The 18,710-nt window shown below is 48.0% G+C and overlaps 1 protein-coding gene, 1 non-coding gene and 1 pseudogene across 2 annotated transcripts; 2 read left to right on the top strand and 1 right to left on the bottom strand.

The window, feature by feature from the left end:
* Positions 1–3,175: 3,175 nt before the first annotated feature.
* On the top strand, positions 3,176–7,380 carry LOC101764051 (annotated as a pseudogene).
* A 117-nt stretch (positions 7,381–7,497) lies between these two features.
* On the bottom strand, positions 7,498–7,583 carry TRNAY-GUA. Its single transcript is given in 2 exon segments — positions 7,498–7,533; positions 7,547–7,583. It is a non-coding gene; the product is annotated as a tRNA-Tyr (tRNA).
* A 530-nt stretch (positions 7,584–8,113) lies between these two features.
* LOC101764457 (protein EXORDIUM) lies at positions 8,114–9,402 on the top strand. Its single transcript, XM_004983157.3, has one exon. It carries the CDS (start codon positions 8,155–8,157, stop codon positions 9,151–9,153), a length of 999 nt encoding a protein of 332 aa, XP_004983214.1. The 5' UTR covers positions 8,114–8,154; the 3' UTR covers positions 9,154–9,402.
* The last annotated feature ends 9,308 nt before the right edge of the window (positions 9,403–18,710 follow it).

Below are 18,710 nucleotides of genomic sequence, written 5' to 3'. Positions count from 1 at the left end.
CTTCTATGCTGGCGTGTTTGCATTGGTTGCTTGCTCGATTAGGACGATGGTTACGGGTTCTATATTAGAAAAAATATTGATCTTTTTTTCTTATATGGATGGATTTGGTCAGTAACTAAACAGGCTTGTAAAATTAATCCATTGTCGATCAGAAAATTTCTTCCCTCCGTTCAATTACGAGTCATTTTAATTTTTCTAAATATATAATTCTAGATACATAGCAACATCTATGTATCTAGAACAATTTGTAACGGAGTGTTTCATGATAACATTTTGATCTCGTTTGGATTAGACTTTAGATTCTGATTAGATTTCAGAAGTTAGATTTTGGGTAGAATTGAGCGGTTGTTTGGAGTAGATTCTAGAATCCAAATTCCCCCTCTCTATGGCTTTTCCCATATGCCCATAATCTAGCGAAAGCTAGCCAACTTCAGCTTCTGAGATTTTGAGAATCCAGCTCCTAGATTTCAAAATCTGAGATTAAAATCCGCACTGTTTGGACCCACCCAACTTCTGGAAGCTGGATTCTCATAATTCAGTGAGATCCAAACGGCCCTTTTATTATCTACTCCCTCCGTCCCATGAAAAGTACAATTCTAACATTTGAAAAAAAACCATAAAAAAGTGCAATCCTAGGATCTGGATCTAACTAATCACCTAATTAAGTGATCAGGTCTGATTTGCATGCTAAAACTTACTGCATGTGGCCAATAAATGAGGGTATTAGAGTCTTTTTACAACAACATTAATCTGTCTGAAAAAATTAGAATTGCACTCTTCATGGGACGGAGGGAGTAATTGATAGGTGGAGTAGCAATTTCTGCTTCTACTAGGCTGGTCCATTATATCCTATAACTTTTGAAAAAATATACATTTTACTACTAGTTGCCCCATGATCAACAGGTATAGTAAAATTCGTCTCCTATGCTTCTTAAGCTAGCTGTATACTCCAATTGTCTACATAATGCTTTGATTGGTAAATAGGAACAGGTTCTTTTTTTTTTATCACTCACGACCGTACTCAAAGGAGCGATAATATATAAATCTCATAGCTGAGGCAAAACAAAAAGAAAACAGTTTCTTTTTTTTTATCACTCACGATCGTACTCAAACGAGTGATAATATATAAATCTCATGGCTGAGGCAAAACAAAAAAGGAAGCAGTTTCCCTCTAGTGTAGGAGTAGGTATTATTATGAGATGCTAAACCTCTGCTTAATTTGCAAGCTAGAAATTGACTCGACTGTCACAGGTACTATCTGCATACTTAATCCAAGATTACGAGTGTGCGGTTCAGGAGGGGGCGGTGGGCCCACCCTCCCCATGAGATGGTGAGTTGGCATCTCATTCCCCGTGTTAGTGGGAGAAGGGATCGGAGGACCTGAAGTACACTCCCAGAACTAAATCGCTTCCCAACCACTGCCAACCCCAGATCAGTTGGCACTCTGTCTTCTGTCTTTCCCGGCCCTAAGCCTTTTAGCCTGCATACTTCACTTTTTGGGATCTGATCTCATATACTTAGGTACTGATCTAAACTTGAGGAGACACTCAAGCATCGGGAGAAATATTTAGGGGTCCTTTTTCATATATGCATATCTGTAACTGTAAAAGAGCAATGGATATATGCTTGCTTTTCTGCCTCATGACTTGAGTTATATGAAATATTGTTATAGATCAAGATGAAGAGTGCGTCAAATAAAATCAGATCCTTGGTTAAATCATTAGTAAAATACATGTACTTCGAGTGCATACCACGCACCTAAATGCACACAATTGCAAACGATTGAGTTGAGCAATATACAATACTGCATATGCACAGGCAAGATCCGTTAACTGATGCTGCTAAGGCTGCTACATAAAAAGAAAATATTAAAAAAGTCATAAAAAGAAAAGAAAAACATATCTCGATCGATATGCATCATCCTGCAGAACGTATTTGGTTGTTTTATGCATGCAATCAGCTTAAGATTTTATTCGGGTGGCAGAACTTTACTTTGTTGACAGTGCATAAGATTGTGTAATTACGTACAGCGTCTCTGCTACTACATACGAATCCATTGAAAATTTCCTGAAAAGAATGGAAAAAGATCCATGACTTTTCCCCCAACTGTGAGGTAATTCTAACTCCAAGGGGGTCAAAGTCCATTGAAGCATATATCAATGGTTTTTTAGGTTTCTGATCGTTTCAAACATAATTCCAAAAAAAGTTATTTTGTGTCAAGAGCTAGTGAAGTGTAACGAAGAAGCACCCTGTGAGTGTAGATATTGACGACCACTTGTTTCTATAACTTCTCTCAATTGAAATTCTTCCTGGCAATGCAGAAACTGAACAAAGTCTCACCTCCACACAAATATATGCCAAAAACCGCTTTATTCCTGTGTGCAGTAGCAGCCACCATAAAAGGCTCCAGCGTCCAGATAGCTCTACACAAATCCAGCAAAACCAGCACCGTATTGCATTCAACTTGGGATTTATCGAAGTGGTTGATTTACGAAACCAAGAATTTGAAGGTGATCGTGAGAATACAAGGGACACGAGGGCTTTAGACAGATTCGGGCCTCCGGAGAGTAATACCCTAAGTCCTGTATGGTGGTTTGTATTGCTCGAGAGTTGATATGGGATGGCCTCGGGAGGCGCCCTTGGCCATTTTATATAGGCTGACGACCTAGGGTTACAAGTTGGTTTGAATCTAATATACTCGGTCGTTATATGGAAGGGTCGTTATATGGAAGGTGATCTGAGTCGGATGATAATATGTATCCCACAGTATCCGGGCTGATTTGAATCGTCCAACCTCCTTGGTGCGTACTCCAAGTATCTTGATATCCTTGGCCCGCACGTTCTTGTCGGGCAGGCTCACTTCTCAGAATCAGCCAGTACCTAGTCGGTAGGGACTATGGTATCTACATCCCTCACTTAGAAAACCAAACAAAACGATTCCCAAAGGACAAATAAATAGAAGAAAAATTTCCACGAAGAACAAAAAATGATGGACATAAAATATAAATAAAAAAATGAAAAATACCCAAAGGCTTAGGTGACTGTATTCCCTAGCTCTCCTCGGTTCTCACCGGCCCCAAGTGGGAGTGACGTCCGAATCTACCATCACCGTGTGCCCACCGCGTGCTCTGCTGTCTGCTCCCCTCCGCTCCCTCTATTTCTACCACCTCCGGTCCTCGTCTTCAGTCCCTCCACACCACCCCCTCCCCGGCCTCCTCTCTCTGCCTCCAACTCCAACCCATCTTTAGCCGCAGGAGCTCCTCGCCCGATCGGCGCCCCGTAACGAACCGCCAGCTAACAAACAGGAGGCGCCTCGACGTTCTCGCCCTGCTCCGGCCGTTGGCGAACCGAAAGGTGAGGCCTCGCTGCGTGCGACCCCCTGTTTTGCTCTGTTTCCATCTTGGGCTCCTGTGCTTCGCCGGCATAAATGTTTCTCCATGTTTGGCGATCTCCTCTGTGCCTGCGTGTACCTGGGGTCAGTCATTGAGGGTTTGGGGGAGGGGGATTGTGGATTTAAATCCATAGGATTTAGTTCGAATTGGAGCTAGATTCTGGAAATCAATAAAACAATCCCCCTAAACAGGCCCTGATAGCGCTCTTGGCCGTCGTTATCCAGTTCTTGGAAACAATCTTCCATCTCCTGGTAAATTCATGGACCCTGTTGCTTCGGATTCCTTTTTTTATCTTTTTAGCCATGAGTTTTGGTAAATACTACGGTGTAGCTCTTCTTCTTATGGTCCTGAATTCTCGACCAGTGGTACTAGGGGAAGAAGAGGGTCCAAGCATTGGCTGTTGCCTTGCCTCCTCCTCTTGTTGGTGTTTCCCCGTCTGTCCCTTTCAGTATGATTCTGAATTTGCCATCTGCCAATCAGTTACTGGAGAGGAAACCAAGATCAGTTCCTTCCTGCTGCACTGTAAATCCGTCCCCCGTCGTGAATCGACAACACCGCAAGAAAAATCTAATACTCTGATGATGCTTTTCTTGGAGTTTTTTACCCACATGTCCAATCACAAGGAGACCAGACCATTTTACTCTCTCCCTTGTTGTTCTTGGCCAGCTGAGCTCACTAGTTTACCACGATGATTTTGGCAGCTGCAGAGCAGTCCCGTCCTTCCGTTTCGTTCATTCATTCGCAGCGTATCGCAATCTCTAGACAGCTCGATTCATGGTGGAGGAATAGTTTAATCGATTTTGCTGCATGAAAACTCCAGAATTGCCGCTGATTTGCGTGCCTCCATTATTGGCAACGAACCCGACCAAAGGTTCGGCCTGCTTTGAACTCGTCGTGCGCGTCTGTCTGATCAGTTAGGAGATCACATCGTGTCGCACTGTAGCACCCTACCAAGAAACAGAGCCCGCCATCCCCGCAGTGCCCCCTCCTTGCCATGCGGATCGGGATCAGTCGCCGGCCATGGTGGATGAGCGCTGTGTGTCTGTAGCAGCTGCAGTTCATTTTATTTTTTTTCATTGCAGGATTCCCAACCAAACTGTTCTGGATGACTCAGTCGAATGATTGATTTGGTGCAGGGCTAGCTGCCAAGACGGCTCTCGCGCCGCCGGCTCTCCCCCGTTCACTCTGGCCTTCCCCGTGCCGGCGCCGCCTCGCAGCCTGAGCGAGGAGCATGCGAGCTTGCCCTCTTCCTCCGTCGTCGTCGTCCTCCTCGCGATCATCGCGTCACTGCTGCGGAGGGCTTCTCCCGTAGATAACGGTTAAGTACTGCTGCTGATTCCGTCCGTGAACGCCGCGACAGACGCGCAACAAGGAATGGCCAAGATGAGCTGCTTCCCCAACCTGCTCGCCGCCGGCAGGAAGAAGAAGAACCGCAAGGTCGCCGACGCCAAGAAGGCCAGCGGCAACGAGTGCCCCAAGGTGAAGCCGGTCGAGTTCATCGACTCGCCGGTCGCTGCCGGCGCCGGGGAATTCGAGAAGAAGGCCGCGCCCAACGACGTCAAGCTCGCCGCCACAGCCGCCGCGGACACGGTGCCCGTGGCGTCCCGCGAAGGAGGAGGTGATCAATTCGTCTCCAAGGAGTCGGTTGAGGGGGGTGAGCTATCAGATTTCGACTTCGACTTCCACGCGCCCAAGAAGCCCGACGGCGACGGCACGGAGGAGGTGATCGCGGGCGACGCGGCGGAGGAGCCGGCGGACCCGTCGCCCAAGCTGAAGCGGTCTTGCTCCAACATCGAGACCAAGCGGCCCGGCCCGCGCGAAGCGCCAGAGATGCCGGCGCGGTCGCGCTCCTATGGCGATCTGGGGAATCTGATGGGCGGTCTCGTCGCGGACACGTGGGCGACTCCGCACGGCGCGCCGGAGGCGAGCCCGGTGTCGGTGAAGACGTCGTACACCGCCGACCGCGTCATGCTCAAGAAGCGGTCGTCGAGCCAGGTGCTGCCCTCGCGCAGTCGGAAGCTCTGGTGGCGGCTCTTCCTCTGGAGCCACCGGAACCTGCACCGGCCGCGGTCGGAGCGCCCTGTCGAGGCGCGCTCGCCGGGCCGCCACGGCGGGTACACCTCGGACACGCTCGAAGAGGACCGCAAGAACAAGAAGGTCATGGTCGACGACTCGCCGCCGGCGTCCGTCCCGAACCAGTGGGTCGCCTTCTGCGCGGAGAACTCCCTCCACGACCGCGTCAGCGCCTGGGTGTGCAGCATCGAGAACGAGCCGCCTCCGTTCCGCATCGCCGAGGAGGACGAAGACTACGACGGAGGCGACGACGAGGTTGATGACGACAACGAGCGCGGCGGGTGCGCAGCGCGCCCGCGTCCCCTCGAACTCGGGGAGTCGTCTTCGGGGAAGAACCACGGCAAGCCCAAGCGTTGCGCGGCTGCCGACGAGGTCGTCCAGGCCAACACCATCGTGCAGTCCCTGAACGCCTTCTCGTCGGTGGCGCATATATCCGGGATGGGCCTCAAGGTCATGCCGATGATCGCGCCGTTCTCGAGCCTCCGAGCCGTCAACCTCTCCAGCAACCTCATCGGTGAGCACTGCACTGACAGCCCAAGAAAAATGTAGTAGCTTCTGTTGTCGGACAAGTGCTGAATTTGTGCTGCTCTTGGCAGTTCATATCTCCCCAGGATCGCTGCCGAAGGGCCTGCACTCCCTCGATCTGTCGAGGAACAAGATTGCAAACATCGAGGGGCTCCGGGAGCTGACGAAGCTGCGCGTGCTGAACCTCAGCTACAACCGGATCTCCCGCATTGGTCACGGTAAGCGCGTCGGTACTGATTACTGAACTTTCACTTCCAAATTTCCAGAGTTCAGGTTACTGCTCCGTGTCTCTAGGAGTAACTGGCAAAGACAAGGATTTGCTATCTGTTGCACACATGCACGATTGCATCTAGCCGACAAGTCGATTTGGATCAGAATCATTGAACGAGACATCCCACATTGTGGTACCTGTTTCATATCTTGGCTGCCAGAGGACACCACTGTTGGGGCTTGGGAGCTGGGACCATTGCAGTTGAGATGGCCTTGTCACAAGATCTCCCTGGCATTTTATTCACTCTGATCTTGGTATCTTGATAATCAGTTAGGATTTAGGAGCCGGTCCTTGGAGGAAAGGATTTGCAGAACAAAATTCAATCAGAAGCCCAATTGTTAGGCTGTTTTCTCAAGGACATCTCTCTGTCTCTGCAGGGCTGTCGAACTGCACGGCGATCCGGGAGCTGTACTTGGCGGGCAACAAGATCAGCGACGTGGAGGGGCTCCACCGGCTGCTGAAGCTGGCGGTGCTGGACCTGAGCTTCAACAAGGTGACGACGGCCAAGGCGCTGGGCCAGCTGGTGGCCAACTACACTCCCTCCTGGCGCTCAACCTCGTGGGCAACCCGGTGCAGGCCAACGTCGGCGACGACGCGCTGCGCCGGGCCGTCACGGGCCTCCTCCCCAACCTCGCCTACCTCAACAAGCAGCCCGTCAAACCGCAGCGCAGCGCGAGGGAGGTTGCAAACGACAGCGTCGCGCGCGCCGCGCTCGGCTGGTCCGGGTCCGGCGGCCGGAGCCTGAGGAAGAAGAGGGCGTCACGGCGGCTCGCGCAGAGCCCCCGGTCGTCGTCGCTGACGAGGGGCCGTGGCGGCAGCGGCGGGGACGGCAGCGTGAGGAGCAGGTCCAAGGGCAGGCACCACGGCTGAGGCAGCGCGACGAACCCGATATTCCGGAGGCGAACACCATGAATTCCAAGAGCTGCGATGGAATGGAATGGAACAATTGATGTACATACATTTTAGAGAGAGAAAGAGAGATTTTGCTTAGATTACAACTACGGGCTTGATGGATTGTTTGTAGATGCAAAAGGGCAATTTTAAGCTTGACGATGCCAACGTTGCCCAATTTCTCGAATGACGAGGTATTGAATTGAAAGATCAAAGGTTGCGGTCACCGTTTGTTGCGTAATTTGATAGCTTTCTTGTTAAAGTTTATGTGAAGAAAAAAGATATGCTTGACATTTACTGAAAATGAAGCGAGTGAGAAAAACAAAAAAAAATGTAAAAGTAATTTCCGACCTGCCGGATTCGAACCAGCGACCTAAGGATCTATCTGCAACAACTACAGTCCTCCGCTCTACCAACTGAGCTAAGGTCGGCTTGTGGTATAACCTGGATTTTATTTAATTTATTTGATATGTGTGGACTTCACATTACTGCTAGTTTGGTGCATGGGCCTTGGGCTGCAATCACTTATGATGCGGGCTTGACGATCATCATGGATGAATTTCATCATTACGAAAACAGAAGCGCCATGAATAAACGTCCGAAGGCACCAAGAAGTTAAACTCCAAATCTCACCACGAAGTAAAGAAGCGATTCACCGCGCATACGTTGCCGTCCTCACTCACTCAAAGCGACAAAGCTCATGCACAATACCAATACGTGTCTCGCCTTAGCCTGCCTTCCAAGCAATCCCCATCAACCTGCAGGTTCGTTTTGCAACGGTGCAACGCACGCACGCCGGGTATCCGTTCCATTTTCCACGCATGCCTTGCCTTGTCTGCTCGATTACCACCCCGCTCGAGCAAGCAACGACGATACCCAGCACGTCATCCATCCACACAGGCACAGCCACCTATATATATTCATCTCCGCACCGCAACCCCTTTAAGCTAATTGACTGCGTTGCACCGCGCTCTCGCATCCTTGTGCGTGCCGCGTGCGACCATGGAGAAGCCAAGGTCGTTCGGCGCCGCCGGCTGCGGCCTCCTCCTCTCCCTGCTGGTGATCGGCTTCGCGCGCCCATGCCACTCCTCCCTCTACCGCCCGCCGCCGCCCGCCATTGTCTACCACGCCGGCGCGGTGCTCGACGGCGCCGTGCCGGTCTCCGTCCTCTACTACGGCGCTTTCTCGCCGCACCAGAAGGCCGTCGTGGCCGACTTCCTGCTCTCCCTCTCCCCCCGCGGCCTCCAGCACCAGCAGCACCACGGCTTCGGCTCGCCGGGGCCGGCGCCGGCGCCGTCGGTGGCGCGGTGGTGGGAGACCGTGGACCGGTACGTGCGCAAGGCCGGCCGGGACCCGCCGCGGGTGCTCCTGGCCAGCCAGGTGCACGACGAGGCGTGCTCGCTCGGGAAGACGCTGTCCAGGCTCCAGGTCGAGCGGCTGGCGGCGCGGCTCGGCGTGGCGCCCGGGGGCGTGGCCGTCGTGCTCACGGCCGCCGATGTCACCGTCGAGGGCCAGTGCAGCAGCGCGTGCGGGGCGCACGGGGCCTCCACGCCGGGCGGCGCCGCGCACGTCTGGGTGGGCAACGCCGCCGCGCAGTGCCCGGGGCGGTGCGCCTGGCCGTTCCACCCGGCGGAGGGCTTCGCGTACGGCGCGCGTCACGCGCCCGGGCGCGGCGCCGGCCGCGGTGGCGAGACGATGGGCGCGCCCAACGGCGACGTCGGCGTGGACGGCATGCTGGTGAACCTGGCGGCGATGCTGGCCGGCGCGGTCACCAACCCGTACGGGCACGGGTTCTTCCAGGGGGACCCCGGGGCGCCGGTGGAGGTGGCGGCCGCGTGCCCGGGCGTCTACGGCCGGGGCGCGTACCCGGGGTACCCCGGCGCGGTGAGGCAGGACAAGGTCACCGGCGCGGGGTACAACGTGGTGGGCAGGAACGGCAGGAAGTACCTCGTGCCGGCGCTGGTCGACCCCGACAACTACTCCTGCATCATCTTGTCGTAGGCTCCTAAATCAGCTGGGGCGGCGAATGGTTGTTGCTGACAGCGCTTGAACGCTGGTATCCATAGTGATCTTCTAATGCTGCATGTAATTTGAGTCTAGGCGATGGGCGCCAGCTGATTATACTAGGAGTCGCTTATATTTGCCATATATGCCACAAACAACGAGAGGACTAAATGACAATGAAAAAATCACATGCGCACTTGCTTCTATGGATCAATGGGAAACGATTGTCGTGTGTTAATGGCAGTTCCTAAACTTCGCATTTTACCTACACTTAGGAGTCTGATGAATTATTGGGAATTTTGCTTGTCTTATTTTATTTGAGCATAACAATAATTGTTGATATGTTTCTATCAACTACTACCTCTGTCCTTAAATAATGTTTCGGACAAGCTAGTTAGGACAAGCTAGTTAGTTCAATGCTTGTCCTAAACGTCATATATTTAAGAATGGAGGGAGTATGTAATTGTTTGAATTGTTCTGTTGCAGTGCATGGGCAATTTTGCTAGTCCTCTAAAATGAAGTCATGTGAATGTTCTAACATGTGCGGCGTGCATTAATTCAATGTGATATATATGTTCAGCCACACCAATGCAACAAACCCAACCGTGGTAGTGGTCTATTTGCACACCCGCTTCTTCGATCATGCATGTCTTTGCAATTTTATTGAAAACCTAATTAAAGTTTCCTGTTCTTTATCTGCATGTAAACCTGCCTCGCAGAATTCCCTTATCTTCATCTCTATTTACTCGTACCATGCATCCCTGTATGCTGCAAACATTTTAACCAACTTAATTAGAATTATTTTACACTATCCAGATGGAAGGGAAACATCAAGTATCCAGATATCTTCAACCATTATACTATACAATTATTCACGAAGGTGAAGACTGTTTCTAGACCTGAATTGTATACTGTACAGTTGCTCGGCACGGCAGCTTTCTGCTACTGCCCTTGAACGGCACTGATCTTGTGGCTTCCATCCTCACGTACGCCGGCCTTCTTCCTTGTAGGACTCGGCATCTTCTCCTCTGAATGGAACTACGCGAGGGGACGCTTGGCAGAAGCAACATACAGGGTCTTCTTGCTAGGCGCCTCCAATCCGAGTCCATCATATTTGTCCTCCTCGATGGGCACCAGCTGCCCAACGGCCAGATTTCCCTTTGTTGGCGCTCGAACTACAGCTCCATCACTGCCACCGCTGCCATCATAGCCGCCTTGCCGCAGCCTGATTGGGGCAAAGTTGCATCATGGCCATCGGCAGCCATGATGGCCAAATGTATACAACGGCTACGCACAGGTACAAACAAATGGCCAGTTCCTTCTTTAACATCCTTTTGGCGATGAATAGAAAGAGGCAGGGTGGTGGTCTATTGGGTGCAAGCTGTGAACACGAGAGGAGAATTAGGAGTACAACTTTCTAACGTACCATGGCTGGTTTCTAGTTGTTGTTATTCTGTAACGCGAGAGATGCAAAATAGTAGTTTTGGAGATAGATGCCCAGGAGGCCTTCAGGGAAGCATGGTTTCCATCTAAAAAATCGGGTGGGAGAGAAGATGCATACACGATGGTTAACAGGTCTCACATGCCACAGCAAATCAGTCCAACTAGTGTGGATCCATAAGAAAAGGAACCAAAGCCCACCAAGCAGCCCACCATGTAAAGGCGGTGGGGAACCGGCCCAGCCCAGGGTTCGGCCGAACCTGGACAGGCAGTTCCCGCCCTCATCCTTCACGTGGCAGTGCTTGGTTGACCAAGAATGGCGGTGGGAGAAGATTCCCCATGGATACCTCCTGGGAACCACCCTCAACCACCTATAAAAGGAGGAGACCCCCCTCACACACCACACTTGAAGCCTCTCTCTCTCTATCTCTCTAGCTACTCTTGAAATCCTTAGGCTAGTGGAGTTAGGCTAGAGCTGAATTCTTGTAGTGCTAAGCTAGTCTTCGGGTCGGTTGGGGGCATAACCTCCGGCTCTCAGTATGGCTTTGTACTCGACTTCTCGGTATCCTATCTATAAAGAGTATGGTTGTTATGCTATTTCGATAGTATATTATGCCATGTCCTATGCTTTATTAAGTTATACTCATATGCTTAGACTGAATCTATGTTACCGCATCAATTCGTTGTGCCTTCGGCCTTGCTCTAGTTCTATGCCTGCACGCGGTCAAGGCAAGAATCAATTTCGGGTCCAGAGTAATCAGGCTCCGCATTGGACAGAAGGACAAGGTATTCAGGTTACAGACCAAGAAAGAGGAATGTTACCTGGTCAACCCCAGTCAACATCCTGTAGCCCGAATAGGATAAGAAAGCACACGCGGAAGGCAAAAGCACAAACCCCGATTCTTGGGAAGGCACCAACGACACCTTCAACCACAACCCCAAAGAAAACCTAGAAGGTATAGAAGGTGAAGGATGTACAGTCATCCGTGTCTCCTAGACCAGATGCACCATCCACAAGCTAAAAAGCCACAGAGGAAGTCCCGCTCAAAGGACTTAAAATGGTGAGCCGTTGCCAAAGGTAAATCAGTAGTTATCTCATATTTAAATTTTTAAAATTTTGATTTCCGTTATTTGGTTTTCCAAACTGCATATTTGATTTTCCAAAAATTGCATTTGCATGCTAGAATCCCTTTCATAAAAAACTTTCTAAAAATTCAAAAGTAATAAAGTGACTTGAGCAAAATACTTTGAAAATTATTTCTAAGCATTTCTGGAGCAAACTTTGGCTGGGCCTCCCCATTATGTCACCATATAGCCATTAGGGGGTCATGGGCCAAAGCTGGCAACCAGTGGGGCCACCAGGGGTCGGCCGAACCGTTGGTTCAGTCGAACCAGGCCCAATGGCTCTTGGGCCCCATCGACTCCAACAGGTCCTAGCCGTTGCCCTTAGAGGTGAGTGTTGAGCATCCATTCAACATTTTACTCACTCACTTCCTCTCCTCTCTTTGGCTCTCGGGTTTTCATTGAGTTTTTGCACAAGTTCAAGTGCAAGAAACCTCTCTCTCTCATTTCCTTTGCTGCAAGAATCAACCAACCTTTGGGGAGCATCTCACGAGTAAGAGCTCATTTTGATTTCACTAACGTAACTCGTGTGCAAGTTGTGTTTTGCTCCATCCACCATGAAAGGAATTGGATGGAAGCTCTCTAGTGCATTCAGGAAGGTGATGGGATTGAGCTCAAGCATCTCCCATGGAAGCGCAAGCATGCACCACTCGGACGACTACACGCCAAGCCCAATTCGGGAGGAGGAGGTGCCGCAAGAAGAGCAATTTGAACCACAAGCCATGGAGGTTGAAGAACTTCAACCCAACCTACATGGCAACCGAGAAGCACAAGCCTATGCCCTCATCAAAGACCGAGTCTCCATCCACACTCGAGCATTCGACTTTGAGCTTCTTGAGAACACAAGTATGGATGTTGACTTTGCTAACATTTGGCATATAATTGGATGGAATGATTTTGTGCCTATTTCTGAGGAAGGTTCCCGCCTCCTCACCATCCAATTCTTATGCACATTGCAAAAAGACGATGATGGTATTTCCTTCCGTCTCTTTGGAACAGAGTATGAACTCTCTTGGAAAAACCTAAGTCTATTGTTTGGTTTTCATAAGAATTTCTTAATTGACTTTGACAAAGTTGTCCGCGATTTTAATCATCATTCCTTTTGGACAAGTATTTCCGGTTAAGTCGTCGTTGGCAAGTTTTCTCCTTGCTGTAATGATATTCATAATCCTACTTTGAGGTTGATGCAAAGTGGCTTGCTTTATCACTATTCCCTAGGGAAGATGTTAGGCCTATTCGTAATGATGAGCTTAAAATTCTCTTTGCCATGGTTAAGAAAATTAGAGTTTCTCCTGTTAAGCCTATGATTGCTCAGTGGTTAGAATATTTCAAGATGACTGGTCTTATTGAGTGTACCTCTTTGATTACTCACATTGCTTCCAAAGTCGGGGCATTAGATGGTATTGCAGTTCCTTATTGATGAAGCATATTTTATTCAAGGTCACATTCTTAAGCATGATGCAAACCAGCCACCGGTAATTTTCTTCCCTGACTATACAAATGAAATCCCGTTACCTAATCCGGAGTTTTATTTGTATAAGTTTCAGGAGCTAACCCTTCCTCTTATACCACAAGAGGAAGCTCGCAGGAGCAGTGTTTCTAGTAGGGTAACTTAGAGCAGGTCCAGGAACAAAGCCACTACCTCACAGTACCAGCCCTCGCAGTCCCAACACGTCATGCAGCAAATGTACCAGGCAAGGTGGGTTCCAACCGGGCAGATGTCAGGGTTTGCACCCGGGTATCAGCAAGGTTGGGACCAACCACCACGACCAACATGAAGCTGGAGGCTCAGGCTGGCAAAGCGCAAGCAGCACGGAGTGGGAACAAGGACCACATGGACATCACACCTCTTCCAGCTCCAGTGGTCCGCCCCCACTATTTGGTGCACGTCGATCCTTCTCAGCAAGAGGATACTGTGACATCACGGACCTCAGTCGTCAGCTGAATGATCTCGACGTTCGTACAGGTGAAATCCAAAACACTGTTAACACACATGTCTAGGGTTCGCCATGTGGCAGCAGGAGGTCGACACACAGTTCAACGCCATCAACACCTCGCTGCAGCAAAGCCACAGCAACATACAGACCTACTTCCGCTCCTAGGGGTACAACCCCCATCCAAGCCTGTGAGCAAAGAACAAGCTTGGGGGAGGACACTCCAAGAGAGGCAACTTGTATCTTGTATCTTTTCATTTCCTATCTTTGTATATAAAAAAAATATATCTGCATATGACAAAAAGAACAAAAATATTTCCTTGCTTTCATATGTGTAGTAAGAATGTTTTAGTTCTTCCTTGTCGAGATGATGAATAGTTACTCTACCCCCATTTCCTTTATGTGCCTAGTTTACAACTTAGTATTCTCCCAAGTTTTGAGTTTGTTGGCTGTCATTCATCCTAGAAGCTTGAATTTTGTGGGATGAAAAGCCTATTAGATGTAGGATGAAAAATGAGGCAACTCATATCTTGGTGAGAACTATACACATTGAGTGATCAAGAGCATCATATGAGGAATTTATTTTCTTTTCAAAAACTTATCAAAAAAAAATATCCGAAAAGAAAGTTGAACAAGGAGTAAGAAAATGGTGACTTTATATAACCATTCTATCGTGCAACTGCCCAAGACAAGGAAAAACCCAAAAGCCCCATGGGACTAAGGTAAAAAGGGTAGACAATACCAACTTATTCAATTCAAGGAAGAGTCCTCTGCTGTACACATGGTACATGAAAGAAACAAGGTATTGTAGCAACTCCTGATCAACAACCTAAGTCTTAGATTTTGCTCGGGACAAGCAAAGGGCAAGCTTGTGGAAGTTCGTTGATGGTCCTTATGACAGAAATCCGACCGTCACACTACTCAAAGAATAAAAAGGAAAACTAACATTCCTTACTCGCATATTTGTTATCAATAACCTAGTTCCACATGTATTGGTAAATAAGTGATTTTAGGGATTCAAGTCTGTACGAGAGAGGAAACATGCGCAAACGCGGACGAAACATATAGAAGAACACTTAATGCATACATGATGGTTAAGAGGGCCCACATGACAGAGCTAATCAGCCCAACTCAGTGTGGGTCCACGAGTAAAAGGACCCAGGCCTACCAGGCAAAGGTTGTGGGGAACCAGCCCAACCCAGGGTCGGCTGAACCTGGATAGGTGGTTCTCACCCTCATCCTCCACGTGGCGGTGCCTGGTTGACCAAGGATGGTGGTGGGAGAAGATTCCCTATGGATGCCTCCCGGGAACCGCCCTCAACCACCTATAAAAGAAGGAGACCCCTCTCTCACACACACCACACTTGAAGCCTCTCTCCCTTTCTCTCTAGTTATTCTTGTAATCTTTAGGCTAGTGCAGCAAGACTAGAGCTGAATTCTTATAGTGCTAAGCTAGTCTTCGAGTCGGTTGGGGGCGTAACCTCCGGCTCTCGGTATGGTTTTGTACTCGACTTGTCGGTATCCTATCTATAAAGAGTATGGTTGCTATACTATTTTGGTAGTATATTATGCTATGTCCTATGCTTTATTAAGTTATACTCATATGCTTAGGCTGAATCTATGTTACCGCATTGGTTCGTTGTGCCTTCAGGCTTGCTCTAGTTCTATGCCTATCGATCGCATGGTCAGGGTTCTGGAAGGGTCAGAGTAGTGATCACGTGTACAAGTGTGGTGCTCGGGTGCGTTGGGATCCATCGAATATGACTATGCTCCACGGTCTGAGCGGTAGGCGGCAGGTGGTGACAGCCCTATCCGTCCCTTTTAGTCCTCCACGTTCGGGTATGGTGTAGGAGTTCTGAAAGATTCCTTACTTTGGTAGATCATGAACGGGTATTGTCCCCGTAATGTTGTATGCCTAGACTTAGCTCTGATCATGTGCTTGTATAATCTTTGCTAGTATAGATAGATGCCATTAGGACCCCTTGTATGGGTTGCTCCCGCTAACTTTAGGCTTATTCTTTTATTCTTTATTCTTGAGATTGGCTTGTGTGTGTCATATTAAACTCATATATTTATCATAGTTTACCCATGTATGAACTTTGGTCTATTATTTAAGCTTATGATCTGGATATGTATCCGATCTAATGTCATCTTTTGGAAAAATATAAATATCGATACCCGGAATACTATCCGGATGACGTATATCCGTAAGCGAATTTATTCGTAACGTCACCTAGCCAACTCAGGCATCTTGGGGCAGTCCATGCCACCGAGAACAGGGATGACGCTGCAATAGAAAGGTGCTGTGGTAATCTGCGAATAGGAGGAGCCGGATATGTGTGGGGATGCGCGCGGGAGGGAATGGGATTTGGGAGTGTGGGTGTAGCGTACCTGTCGTTGGAGATGGCTGTGTTCGACGATTGGCATCACCGGCCCCCGAGCAGTGACCAGACCCCCAATGCGGTGTGTGTGACGTGCCCAAGGATTCACGAGGTGGAGACCTCATCAGCCACCGCATCGTCAACCTCCCCCGGCAAGCCAATCGACCTCCCAACCCCCAAATCCTTGAACCCTATCCAGTTTATGCCTCAAGCTGAGAGAGGGAGGAGGACGGGGAGGAAGAGGGGAAGAAGGAGGAGGTGAGGAGGAGGAGGAGGAAGAGGGCGCTCGTCGCCGGCCGTCGGCCGTGAGTGCTCTAAAAAAAGTAGTGAACCTTACCCACTAAAGATTTTACAAGCCATAATGAACTATGGTTGTCAATTGTGGTCACATTAACATATTTCCACCAAACTATATAGTTATTACAAAGGTCATAGCACATCCATTTTGCTTAGGAGTTAGGAATCCCTCGTCAACAGCCTTTTATTTTTTTAAAAAACATGATCCTCGTTAGTGAAAAACGATTTTTCTAACGTGAAACTGCCCTCCTTGGCTCGCTAAAAAGAATCTGATTGCATAAACGTGAGATCTCCAAACCTTTTCTTTCCCTTTTCTTCCACACAAGTCCAATGCTACGACTAGCAAAATGCCCGTGCGTTGCTATAGTAAAATGGATAGTATTTTTCAAAATTTATGTATTTTTTATTTCTACTACTATATTTTTTATTACACTTCATGGATTTTATCAATAGAATTTTTTCTTAACATATTTTCTTCTACTAATATACTGGTTGCATCCTTTTTTATTTAAGCAAGTGATTGCTAGAGGCAAAAATAGGTATAGACATATTTTATAACTTCTGTACTTAGTACCTATTGAACTCCCATACATGTCCTTATCCTTTAAAGTCGACAAATGGTCCCTAAAATTTAAAAACTAAAAAGCTAGCTAGAATAAAAAAATACTTGGCGTTACGTATATATTTACGTTCTTTGCAAGCTATATTTTTACTATTTACGAACAGCTACCTGACAGCCAACTCTGATTACATAATTTAAATATGCTTCGCAATCACAAGCAAAAGGGCAGCCTAGATGGTGGCATTCCTTCGTGGGAAGCACTTGCGGAGGTAAGTGGAGGCCAAGGTGGGCCATGGCCCCCCTTGCTCTGGAGAAAGTTCCGAACTTCGGGGGTGTTTGATACCACCTGCCAAAGTTTAGCACTTGTCATATCAGATGTTTGGATACTGATCAGGAGTATTAAACATATGCTAATTACAAAATTAATTGTATAGATGGAGTCTAATTCGCGAGACGAATCTATTATGTCTAATTAGTTCATGATTTGACAATGTGGTGCTACAGTAACATTTGCTAATGATGGATTAATTAGGTTTAATAGATTCGTCTCGTGAATTAGCTCGAAGTTCTGCAATTAGTTTTATAATTAGCTAATGTTTAGTCCTCCTAATTAGTATCCGAACATCTGATGTGATACTACTAAAATCTAACACCTAGTATCAAACACACAAATAGAAAGCCCATGGCACTAGCTTCTAGCTACTACATGCAGTGCTGTTGTAAATTTGCATGGCTGCATGCATGCATGTCTCACCTTCCAGCGCTGGCTCTCTCAGCTAGCTTTATTAACCGCTAAGTATGCCTGCTATATGCAAATTATTGCCGATTCTTCTTGAGACGTTAACATATTCGATTGCTTTTTCATACTAGCTATAATATATTTTCATGGAGTTAATTTGGGATTACGAGGTTGTTGAGATCATGATGAAATTGGCCTCCCCTTGATCTTAATCCTAGCTCCGCCACCGGTGGGAATCCTGAGGTTGTGGTTTTGAATCCCCGTCCATGCTTGTGTTTTTGGTTGGATTTTTTTTTCTATTTAATGTCAGTTTTTTTCCGCAGTAGCATGCGCGGTCTGATGGTTGCGTGGTGGTTCTAGGGGGTGTTTGGATACGAGGGCTAAACTTTAGCCCTGTCACATCGGATGTTCGGATGTTAATTAGAAGGACTAAACATGAGCTAATTACAAAACTAATTGCACAACCCCTAGGTTAAATCGCGAGACAAATCTATTAAGCCTAATTAATCCATCATTAGCAAATGATTACTGTAGCACCACATTGTCAAATCATGAACTAATTAGACTTAATAGATTCGTCTCGCAATTTAGCCTAGGGATTGTGCAATTAGTTTTGTAATTAGATTATGTTTAATACTTTTAATTAGTATCCAACATCCGATGTGACAGGAGGTCAAATTTAGCCTAGGGCAGCCAAACACACCCTTACTCCAGTTTTGGATCTAAACCTCGGTTTTTGCAACCGTGGGTGAGTGAGTTGCGGTTTGAGATGATGTACAGGAAAAACTGGAAAAAGTTTTACTCAATATAGGTAAAGATTAATGTTTCCTCTTAATTTTTCATGTATTTTCTTTGGAAAATCTAAACTCAACATCTCTAGTACTCACATTATGAAATTCTTACGCGATGCTATTTGGTTCGAACTTTCCTGTCTTCTTTTTCAGGCAACAATGCAGTGGCTATGTTGCAGTGTAGCACTGCTGACAGTGAACATTTGCAGCAGTTTTGCTTGCTTCGCATCGAAGCAGCTCGAAGCGAGGAAATCAACGGCCGCGATTGGATAGTCGGTCTAACGACAA

Source organism: Setaria italica, chromosome IX (genome assembly GCF_000263155.2).
Source record: "Setaria italica strain Yugu1 chromosome IX, Setaria_italica_v2.0, whole genome shotgun sequence".
In the NCBI taxonomy this organism is placed as follows: Eukaryota; Viridiplantae; Streptophyta; class Magnoliopsida; order Poales; family Poaceae; genus Setaria; species Setaria italica.
Note: the sequence above shows the minus strand (reverse complement) of the source record. Positions and strands in the feature narration are given on the sequence as shown.